Source organism: Strigops habroptila, chromosome 8 (genome assembly GCF_004027225.2).
Source record: "Strigops habroptila isolate Jane chromosome 8, bStrHab1.2.pri, whole genome shotgun sequence".
NCBI lineage: Eukaryota > Metazoa > Chordata > Aves > Psittaciformes > Psittacidae > Strigops > Strigops habroptila.
In genome coordinates this window covers 57158288-57169778 of record NC_044284.2, presented here as the reverse complement: position 1 = coordinate 57169778, position 11491 = coordinate 57158288, and the positions used below count along the sequence as shown (strand labels likewise).

General features: G+C 43.9%; 1 protein-coding gene across 1 annotated transcript; it reads right to left on the bottom strand.

Annotated features, from left to right (window-relative positions):
- Positions 1 to 835: 835 nt before the first annotated feature.
- DMRTB1 (DMRT like family B with proline rich C-terminal 1) lies at positions 836 to 8747 on the bottom strand. The gene is made up of 4 exons (XM_030494989.1): positions 8248 to 8747; positions 6359 to 6591; positions 5002 to 5146; positions 836 to 1872 (listed from the first exon to the last, which is right to left on the bottom strand). The coding sequence occupies exons 1-4, from the start codon at positions 8642 to 8644 to the stop codon at positions 1766 to 1768; spliced, it is 882 nt and encodes a 293-aa protein (XP_030350849.1). The 5' UTR covers positions 8645 to 8747; the 3' UTR covers positions 836 to 1765.
- Positions 8748 to 11491: the final 2744 nt, after the last annotated feature.

Genomic DNA, 11491 nt, shown 5'->3' with positions numbered 1-11491 from the left:
AGGAGTAATGTAACACTGAATATGACTTTAGAAAAGTATCTGGGAAGGAGACTATTCAACCATGCATCTCATACATTACTATTTCCTTAAATCATTATATTATATACATAAAAAACCAACCCTCTGTACATAAAGGAACCTGCTCCGTGGTGCTGCAGGTATTTCTATTTGTAGTTTATTTTATTTTGAAAAGAGCTTTGCTCTATCCAGACACCTTAAAGAAGTATCCAGATTTTCCTAAGCAGACAGCAGTTTTAAGAGCAGTTTTGGGACACTCCTGGGAGCAACAATCCTGTTGTAAATCTAGTATATAACAAGTTGTACATCAGGTTATTTGCTATAGATACAGGTGAGTTTCAGTTTTTCCTCTTGGCAGGTCTCAGTTTACCACTTTCACTTTTGCCCCAAAACCCTGAGTGCTGGAAAGCACTCCAGCAGACCATCTGCTACATTGAAAAAAATAACTGTGAGAAGATCAGCTTAGTACAATTACTTTACGTCTTGAGCAAGGGATTACTAGTACAAATAGCAGAAAAGAGGGATGTTTATTTTACTGCGCTCACCACTACAGCAGCAGTGAAAAGCTGTAGAAGAAAAATACTGAAGCCTGAATCTCTCTCCAGACAAGTTTGGTACATAGAACTGGTAAGGTCAACATGTGACATTTGGCTAGAAAATTGTGTGTAGATATGCAAGCCTCAAATCATCAAAACCATACCAACAGTTTAATGTATCTTTTTTTAATTATACAAAGTCTCCCCCAATTATTCAAACATTAACAACTGATCCACTTAATACAAAACCAATTCCTCTAGGCAAAACTGTAGACCAATGTACCTTTCATTTTTAATTAAACATTATCATATCAATTTGACTATTTTCTAAATGGTGTTTTGTCCTACTTTCCTAGGCAATTTCTCCACACCTTTGATACGCCACAGTGTGCTTCCAATACACATGTATAAAGCGGTCTACATGAGCCCTTTAAAACAAATAGCTCTTTAGTTTCAGCTCTACCAAGTTAAACAACATTGAAATTCTGTATAAAACATCAAGTACATTGAAAATCCTGCAGCCTGTGTGACAAGAGGTGTTCAAAATCAGTCTGTCCCCAACCTGAACAGAAGGTGCCTTAAAAGCAGCTCACCCAAAAAGCAATGCAGAGGCACTGGCTTTCAGCCTGCACCAGACCTTGCTGCAAATTCCTCCCATGTCCTTCTTGACAAGCACCCACTGTTCCCACACCCTGCTGAATCCAGTGAATCATGTTCCTAGGCAGCCAAGTAAATCAGGAACCCAGACTGTCTTCAGGCTCCACATCACTTAACTCTTCCATAATATTCAGAACCAGCTTTCCTTTACAGCAAACTGATACACAAACAACACATTTTGACTACTGTCGTGAACAGGAGAAGGCTATGGAATGTACATGGTCTGGAGACCTCATTCCAAAGTCGGGGAGCCACTGAACCTCAGCAAAAGAAACAAATTCAGAGCCATCATCATTTGCTGCTTCCACCTGCTTAAGGGGGAAGGGATTTACCATGGCTCTGGAAAACCTTTTTTAAGAACAAGGGCTTTACAGCGGTAGGGAGGCAGAGCTGTGAGCCTGGTAGCTAGCTCTAACATGATCATGAAGTGAGGCAGGGGACTAACCCCCTTCTGCTAGCAGTTGTGACTGCTCAGTGACTAAGAGTCACTCTACCTTCATGTTAACTAACACCCTCAATAGCACTGCCTGCTCCTCAGCTCTTCTCCAGCCCATTTATTCTTTAGAATACACAGCTTCATCTCTGCTTGTTTCTTCTGGGGAAGAAGATTCTTGGCCAGGTTCTTGAACCGCCCCTGAATCCTGACTGTCAGCTTCAGTAGCTGAAATAAAAATTCAGAGTAGAAAAAGGTCAGAATTAAACACAACAAAACAAACCCCAAACCCTGTATTTCCATTTGCATTACACCCGGTACCAATCACATTTCCAGTTTGTTTTTCAACGCAGTTAATTAAAAGGTTTTTGACATCAAGAGCTGCAGCTCTGCGAGCTGACATCCTGCACGTTAGACAGCAGCTGATTGTTTCAGCCATGCTTAAAGAAATGTAGCAAGAGTGCTTCAAGATGGCAAGTGTTGAAGCTGCACCGGAATAGGCTCTTTTGCCCACTCAACTGCAGTGGTTCTATGCCATTCATTTTTAACACTCCTGTGAAGCCTCAAAGGCCATGACAGACTGAATAATCCCTGCTTCAAATTCAACTAGGGGTTTTCATTTTATAAAGTATTTACTTGCCAGTTTGAATGAAAAGCTTCCTCATTTCCTCACGGGCGACTTGGGGGTTGGTTTGTTTTTCTGTGGCTTGCTCTTTTAGAAAGCCAACCATCTGCAATAGGCTCCATCCTCACATGCTCTACTGGCTGTTTTACTGGACATACCTTGTGTTTATTTTGCCAGATCTCCATAACGTTACTAATCAATACTGCATTAAATTGTGTAACAACATGGCCTATACTTCATATCACTGTTGGAAACTTTACTGGCCTCAGCCATTCAACTGCAGTCAATTGTTGACTCAAATCTTTCTGGTAGCAGCTTCTAGCCTTGGAGAACCTTTTTCAAACAGGACTTTATTTATTTGTCCTCATCTCAGATTCCCTTTGGGACAGAGATCACAGATATTTCTTCTCATCAGTTGTCCCCTGCTAGAGTTCTCTATATCCATTTTCCTGCAACAGTTTTGCAAGAAAGCCCATTTCACCTCTATTCCAGAGGTCACTCTGGAGGAAGGATGTTCCCAAGTCTGACTGCAGGTTTGAGTCAGTTCCTTTCTTGGGAAAGAAGATAGGATGCAATCTTAACACACCCCTACGCACTAAATGTTATTTTTCAAGCATCTTGAATACCAGAATCAAAGAATTAATAATTTCTTTGTAGCCTCCCTCTACATCTGCATCTTCTGCTTCCAGGCTATTTTGTGTATGACCTCATGCAGAAATATTGCCCCTCACTGGGTCACAGTTCCAAATTACTACTTACCCCGGAGCACAAATGCAATGTAGTGGAATTAAATTGTACTTTCTCTGTGGTACTAAGAAAACTGGATTGTTCTCTGAGCAGCACAACCCGTGATGCATTGTTTCCGATGGCTTTGTGCCTGGGTTGTCATTTCCCCAGTGTGTAGTAAGGGCTGAGATCATTAGATGGCATTTTGCTCTCTGGGGGGGTGTGGTGTGGTGTGCTCTTATGACCTCTCTTCTCTATCCAGTTGCCTATTTTCATGATTGTTTGGCCAGTACAACTTCACCAACGCAGGACTGGATTTCCTCTGTTTTCCTCACGCAATACCACTACTTCTCTCCATGTCCCTCAAGTTTGGCTGCAGTTCCTTCCATTCCAACACACTCCAAGAGAATAGCTGCAGCTCCCTACATGTTCTCTGCCACTGCAGTTTCCACCAGATCTTTTGTCCCCTCCAAACCACAAACCCCATTAATCCTCACATACACTTCCTGGTTTGCCTGCCAGCCCTTGTTTTCCTCTCTTCTCTTCAGACACAGCCCCTATTACTTCACCTCTTACACCCCTACATGCTGCACTGACGTCCTAATGCCTTGTGAGTATCTTAAAGTAGCTTTACATTTGTGATGTCTGTATACACACACACACACAGACATACTGCCATATTTTTCATATTCCCCTTATCCACCACATCTCCTGCTTACTTGTCTTTGGCTTTCCAGCCAGACAAGAAGCAGGTATGCTCTGACTGCTCTGGAGATACGTGCTCACTGCTGGCTTGACAGGCAGGCATTTGGTTGTTGGCCAAAGTACACACACGTCAGTCAGGAATTGAGTGCAAGCTGACAGCCAGCCAAACACTACGACATGGCTGCAAACAAATGGTTGTGTGGGAGGCATCTGCTTCCCTTGCAGATAAATATTGTGTAGGCCTGTGATCACAACAGATATGTTTGGCTGAAAATAACTAATGGGTTGAAAAGTTCTGAGAGGACTGACATTAACAGAAAATGAGACTGCACAAGCCTTATGTTGTTGAGAAACCAGGCCAAAAAATACCCCAAATTGTATTTTGTCCCACATCACCACCACCAGCATCTTTTCAATTCAAATGAGAATTATTATACTCTATTTCTCCTCCCTTTTGTACAAGAGATTAGATTTTTCACTGGATGATTATTGTAATCTGTTTCATATATAGATTTACAATCTTTTATTCTCATATTCAAGAACAGGAATAAAGTTGTATTTATTTTTCTAAATTTTCAGAAAGAATTTTAACTAAAACTAGCTATTCCCTCATCCAGTGCCAGTGGTTAATTCTCTGAGCAGCTCTACCCTCTTGTGGTCACAGCCAGCTGCAGCCAAATGAAAAACTTGCAAATACAATCACAACCATGTCCACAGGTAGGCACAATACATAAAAGAGACCCCAAAAGAGAGGGGCACAAAGACTTAACCTGTGCTGGAAATTTAAAATCCTGTGAGATTCAATAAAACAAGTCAATCTTGCACTGACAGCAATTAAAATGAAGGATTTTCAGATGAGCAAGAAATTTTGTCTTATTTACGCTTAGTCCTCTTTTTTTTATAACATTTTGTCTAAATTGCAACAGAGCCAAATAATTTTTAAAACATGTCCTGCAATCTGGCTGTTTAGAAAAATATTTTCATTTTGAGAACATCAACAGCTCATATTCTGGACTAGCTCCGAGTCTTGGGGCCTTCAGCATCTGCGCAGGACCGAGGTACTTGACAGCTGGAAAGCCAGAGCATGTCAGGCTGCTCCCCCTAAGTGAGCCCTTCCCAGAGCTGGAGAAGCTGGCAATCCCTCCTGGGACTGCAGGGTCTCAGTCCTGCCTCCGTCACAGGGATCTGAGAACCCCTGTAAACGAGCTGGAATTGGGGTCACTTGGGGCTTCCACCTCTGTGCTAGATAGTGAAACCAGGTTAAAATTGGATCTCCCAGGGCTCATCTCACACTCCCTTACCATGTGCTTCCTTAGTTGTTTCAGCCAACACGTTCAGTGAAAGGGGAGGTGGAATGTAGTGAATCCCTGGCAGAAAACTTGGTGGGATGAACTGAGGCAGAGGAGCGTAGTATCCCTGATGTAAATCTCCACCTCCATCTGGAATCTGCGGAAACACATGAAGAAAAGCATCTTCCATCTAAAGACTCTCTCCAGGATACACCCGCAGTATCAAACAATTTCTGTTTCAATTTTTACCTGTGAATATGGATTTTTTTGGTCCATTTTGTGGCCATATGCTGCCACATCCGTGCATGTATTGGCAAGTGTAAATCCTGTGCATAGTGTCGCATGCTGAAACTGAGAAGTAGCAGCTTCTCAGACCATGTCTTAGCTGAAGCTGGCCTTCTAAATCCTCATCACCTGCTCTTGCATCTCATTAAAGCAGTTGGTTTAACCCAGGAGCAGCTCACCTTCACCAGTGACCCAGTGCACTTGCCACTGAACAAGTCTGGAAGTCTTCACGCAACAGAGAGGCAACCTAGGAAAATGCTCCTTGCCACCACCTCCATTCCAGTTATGGATTCTCCCCTGAGCCCAGGGAAGTGAGTGGCTCTACCTCCCACTGGGTACCCCACAGCACTGGTCTGCCGTGATCACCAGACCTGATAGAGCATGATAAAACTCATTCCACATGCAACGAGATATTTCCATCCCTCAGAAACACTAGCATGAGAGAAATAGGGGCATTTTTCTCTTGGATCTGGCCATGCGCCCTGGTACAGATAAAACTTGTATGAGATCTTTCCATCTATTTCAGAACAGTTAAAAATGAAGTTCAAAACCACATACAGAGGTGGTCGATATAAGGCATTATGTGTAGAGAATAATTTGTCTGGACCTCAGAGTGCTGTTAGCCACCCTCTTTCTCAATAACCCCTAAAATGTGACAGGGAATCCGCTGTTCTCTGCAGCTGTGGCTAAGCCCTGACGCTCTCCCTCCCCATTAGATGTGCCCTGCACTGAGGAAGGGGAACCTCCCAACGTGCATTGTGTGCCATCTACATGGGCACAACACGACCATATTAAGTGCCCAACTGCCATCATCCCAAAAGGCTGCTGCAGATGGTAGCAGGATGTGTAAGCCCCAAAACACTTCACAAGATCTGGCCCCTTGCAAGTTCATGGGTTTGCTCCTCTGGGTTCAGGTCAGACTATTAACACCACCATTTGCTAATGTTTTCTTCAGCGTAACATACCAAAATGCTGTGAGGTAACTGATAAGCGGGATAACTTTCATGGGTACTTTAACAGCAAGAAGGCAGCTAAACGTAAAGACAGCAGTGTTTCCAGAGGTAATTAAAAGACTGCTACTTACTGACACAGAAGCTGCATTCCCTGGCCCATAGTTGCTAGGAATGTGTCGGAAACCTCTCTGAAGTGGTATCCCTGGAGGTGATGGTGCTCCCCTACAGCTAGACTCACTGATGGCAAATCCCATGGGAAATGGGTGGTAAGGATATACCCCAGAACATCCAGGGTACACTTTCGGAGGTTCTCTCTCCAGGTATTCTGGTTTAACCATGTATTCTGGAGGAAAAGCAGGGTGAGCTAGGAAAAAATGAGAAAAGAACAAATAAAAGTATCCATATAATTCTGTGGAGTTCAGTAGATGTAGCTGCAGGACCAAATTCCACTCTCGGGCAGGAGGATCTGGCCTTTGGTTTCATGATTAGCTCCTCATGAATTTATTTTGTGATTTTTTAAGGAACTAAGGAAAGGTGCAGCAGATGATCCTGTAACACAGAATGATCTGAATTCTCTTCTGCCTTGTGCCTTGTGAAGCTACTCCTTAGTTAAGCACTGGCTGCAGAATCTTATTCTTTCAGTACACGAGCAACAGCAAAGCAACCTACCTTAAGACTTTTAACTCTAGCAGAACTTAAACCAAAAATCTGCAGAAAGAATAGAATTCTAACTTTAGTCCTATCTATAACTTCTTAAGTTAATCTACAGATAAAGGCTCAGTTTTGGGAACATACACAGCAATTCCAGATGCAGGAATCATTTACTTCCTGTGTTTTTATCTTGCATCTGGAATCTTATATGGCTTCTCTGAAGTCTTAAAAAAGGAGAGTGTGGTTATTTGAATACAAACAGGGTCTTGTCTGCACACCCTCCTGTTGGTAGAGAACTGGAAGAACTTGCTTTGAGAGGAGGCTGACTTCTGGAGTACTAGAATTAATACCTTTAAGTTGGTCAGCAGGTTAAAAATGTTACTAAAGGAAGGTGTGACAGGCACACGTCCATAAACATAATTTTCTTAGAAAACAGAGCTAAAAAAAGGGGGGGTGGGAGGGAACAGTTATTCACAGATTAGGTGGGAACTAGATTAGATGGGAACTAGAGATGTCCACAATGAGTTTTTCCTCTGGGCTTCTCAGAACAGCATTTTGTCTTGCAGGCTGCCCGCTCTCCAGAGGCTCAGACTAATGACTATTGCAGTCAGTAGGGATTTCTGTAAAATTACTACAGTAAATAGGAATAGCATGAAGTTACTGAAATAAATAGTAATAAATGAGACAAGTCACATGAAAGGCTATTAAAGGAAGCAATTTAAGAGGTGACTGACCATATGACTGTTCCACCTGCAAAATCTGTGCTCTGCCCTTACACACCAAATGCACTTTTACAGCAAGTGATCCCAGCCAAGTTCAGGTTTTGCTATGGGAATTAAGGCCAAAAGGTCTCTTTCTTTTAAAGTGTTGTCATAAAAATGCTTGCTTCAGGCAACTGCAGCACTTACTTTTCTATTTACTGAGTTTTTTAGCATTTTTGTTGCTGGAGGCTTGTGCCTGTGGATTTAGAAACAGTGAGACAGCACTCAGAAATACACAGGAGCACCTGCAGTGCACACCGGATCACAGTTTGGTTTCCCTCCCAGACTAATTTCCCTCTTAGAGAAAAGCCACTGGATCGAGCTTCAATTTTTGCAATGAGCGGCAAGGCTCGGACATTGCTCCTGCTGCTGCAGAGCTGCATGACTGCATTGCAGACCCTGCAGGAGGGAAAACAAATGCAGGGTTGCACATTCAACATGCAAGCTGGGTACCTGAGGAAGGAAAGCAGGAGAGATGGCATGAATGGCTCTCTGGGGAGCCTGAGGCGCAAGGTGCTCTAGTGGCAGTGTTTGATGGGGGAAGAGGAGGATGAATGTGGAAAGAAAGATGTTGGACAGGGAAAGAAGCTTTGGGGACAGGTCCTTACCGTAGTCCCAGAAGGGAGGGCCGCTGGGAGGTGGTGGCAGCGGTGCCCTGCATGCCATGCCTTTGCTGTTGCTGCTGGTGGGGTGGGCGCCCTTCATCCCCTCATGGCTGCTCTGCTCAGGGGCACTGGCCGCCCCGGCACCTTCACCTGGAGGAATGGGCCCTGCAGCTGGCCCAGCCGGGGGGTCAGGTACCTGCTGCCTCAGGGCCTTCTGGGCCGCCATGATCTTCTGGCGCTCAGTGATGAGGGCACACTTGTCGCACAGGCAGAGCTTCCAGCGGCAGTGCCCGGCATGGCCCTTCACTGGCACCACGAAGCCATGGTTCCGGCAGCGGGAGCACTTGGGTGTGCGCAGCGCTGCCTTCGCCGCCACCACTGCGGCCTCCTCAGCCTCCATGGCACGCCGGTCTCAGCTACCCACCCTGGAATGGCTGGGCCAGCTCCTCAGGGCTCTTATATAGGGCATGGCCACTGCTACCCCCGGCATGTAGCAACCTGGGCAGGCGTGGCAGGAGAGCCCATGGCAGCGGGTGGGGAATGCCCTGCGGCACAGGAGCTGCCTTGGCCTTGCTGGGCTCCCCTCCCTCAGCTAGGCATGGCTGTACCTGCTCACCTCCCCCTGTAGCCTCTTGGTGCAGGCTGAACCCAGGCCTCAGCCATGGGGGGCTGGAGATGAAGAGATAAAGACTGTGTCTGCAAGAGCAGTGGGGAACGTGCTGCATGTTCTAGTATATTTCCCTATGCTGGTGCATGCAGAGATGGAGAATTTTGGACAGGCAGGGTGTGCATGGGACAGAAATGTAGTGTCCCTTACAATTTGCCTTAAGTGATAGGTTTCCCTTTTGGCACTTCAACATCTGCACTCACTTTCATGCCTCTCATCCATTCGCTTTTAATATGCACAGGATTTTGGTTCCGTTTTGTTTCTAATTTGCAGCATGCTTCTCTTGATCAGAAGGAGTGACTGCCTCAGCAGAAAAAAAGGCTGCTTTCATCATTCTGGTTTTCAAAACAAGGTACTAAGATGAAGGCGGAAAGCGTATGTCATTGGAAAGACCTGTCTCCTTCTCTTGGAATTCCTTATTCTCTGAAAACAAAGACAGGTTTACAATTAGAACTGCAGGAATGCTCCAGTTCAGTATTGCTTAGAAAGCACTTGTTATTTGTTACTGCTGGTAGCTACAAAACCATGGTTTACACAGTAGCCCATTACTAGAAGAAAACTCTCCACTGTGCAATGTAAGGCACGACACTGCTGGTTTTTCTTGCTAATGCAATAGCTAATTCTGTTTTAAAATCCTGACGCCAACAGCTTCTTCTGCATTAAAGAGAATACCATAAAAATAAACCACTAAGTAGCTGTGAAGTTTTTTACCAATTAGTTTCAAGAGAACCAGGTAACATCTATCTGCTGCTCTGAAACAATTCTAACATGCAACAGAGTATGTTTTGCAGCAGCCTTGCAGAAGCCCTTCCCTTGGAGCAAACCTTCATGCAAAACCTGGGTGCACTCCTCAGTATCTTGGGGTCTCAGGCCCTGCCACAGCAGAACCTCTAAGAGATTTGCCAACCATCTGGTTTGCCTTAGCAGTGAGCAACCAGCAAAGTGTGCAGTGCCCTGCAACCCCCTGAGGCTCAGCTTAGATTCAGCCTTCTCACTTTGCAAAAGACCCTGTTGGACTTTGCATCTGAGTCCTTCAGGCTTCCGGTAGGATTTAGTCTCCTGAGGAGATGATTTCATAAATTCAGTGGCAGGATACAAGCCCAGACTTGCTCTCGAAAGCAATTCAGGCCCAAATCCTCAAATGCACACCATCCCTAGAGCAGCCAGCCTGCAGATTTTGCTATTGCAGTTGCAGAGTCTTTGGTAGCTGCTGTTCGTGCAGGGCTCCCAGCCATGCCTTTGCACCTGTGCATTCAGGGATCCCGTGCAGGAACAAGGCCGAATCTGCCCAGGCATACAGCAGGTCACATAGGAGAGGCCACAGTAGTGCTCTGTAGAAAGCGGGTGCTGGATTGCATGCACAGCACCTCCTTTTGTGAGTGGGAAGCAGCAAAGCACACATGCAAATGCAAATACAGTCAGCTCCCTGTTCTCCGTTGCAGACCATTTTCCCCAGAAGACTTCTAAAGCACTATCCAGAAAGCCAGCTTCATGTGCATGGCTAAATATATTTGACTATTTGATCTGTAAATGTTACCATTTCTTCCTAGTTCAGAAAGGTACTTGGTTGATAGGCTTTCAGTAGAAGCTACTCTTAAATGCAGCCTTGAAGTGCTGCTCGCTTGTGCCAGTGCCTTGATGTTCCTGTAATCATTCTAAATACTGATTCTGTTTTAAATATAGACAGATAATATATTCCTAATTTTATGCTCCATATTTTTGCTGTATGTTGAGGATGTGCATATTTAGTTGTAGAATGAAAGGGGATGGATGACATGTTTTAAAAAACTGTAATTACATCTTTGCATAAATATACAATCTGTGTTCATTTGGATACTTAAGCAGTGGAGGAGAATGGTAAACTGTGTACATTTTCCCCGGTAGTTTTCTATTCTGAGTCACATAATACTATTATTCAAGACATTTACTCAAAAATACTTACATTTATTTCTCTTCTCTTTTGAAAAAGGTATATCAGGCATGGGCTGTAACAATTTCTCCATGAATAAACCATGTCTTTCAAAGTCATGTGGATTTTTGTTTTGAACAATGTTCACCTAAGCACTCAGGATTTATTATACTCTCCATATAGTTTGCTTCAAACATAACTAGACTTCCTATGTATAGGAAAGTGAACATTTTACTTTGCTTGTGAGGTAGGTATTTATTTCTGCAGACGTCTCAAAGAATGCTGCTATTCCAGTCCTGTGATGTGTTTATATGTACATTCGAGTTAGCTTCTCACACACCGACAGCAAGACCATCACACAGGGAAGACAGAACAATTTCAGAATAAGTGTTTGGAATGAGATGTAGAATTGTGTGTGGATGCAGCTTCGTGTCTATTATAATTTTCTCCTTTAGTCATATTTGTAAGAAAATGAAGCACAATAAAGACTCTTTTCTCTAAAACTTACTCAGTTTAGCATCTTATGTAACATATGGTGGGAGTGTAGCATAAAGTGGGGACAGAGTTCTGTGTTAAAATAGCACTTATAAGAATTATTATCTTGCCAAAATGAAAACAAAACAACCAGCTGATTTCATGTTACTGAAATCAAAAGCAATAACGTCTCTACT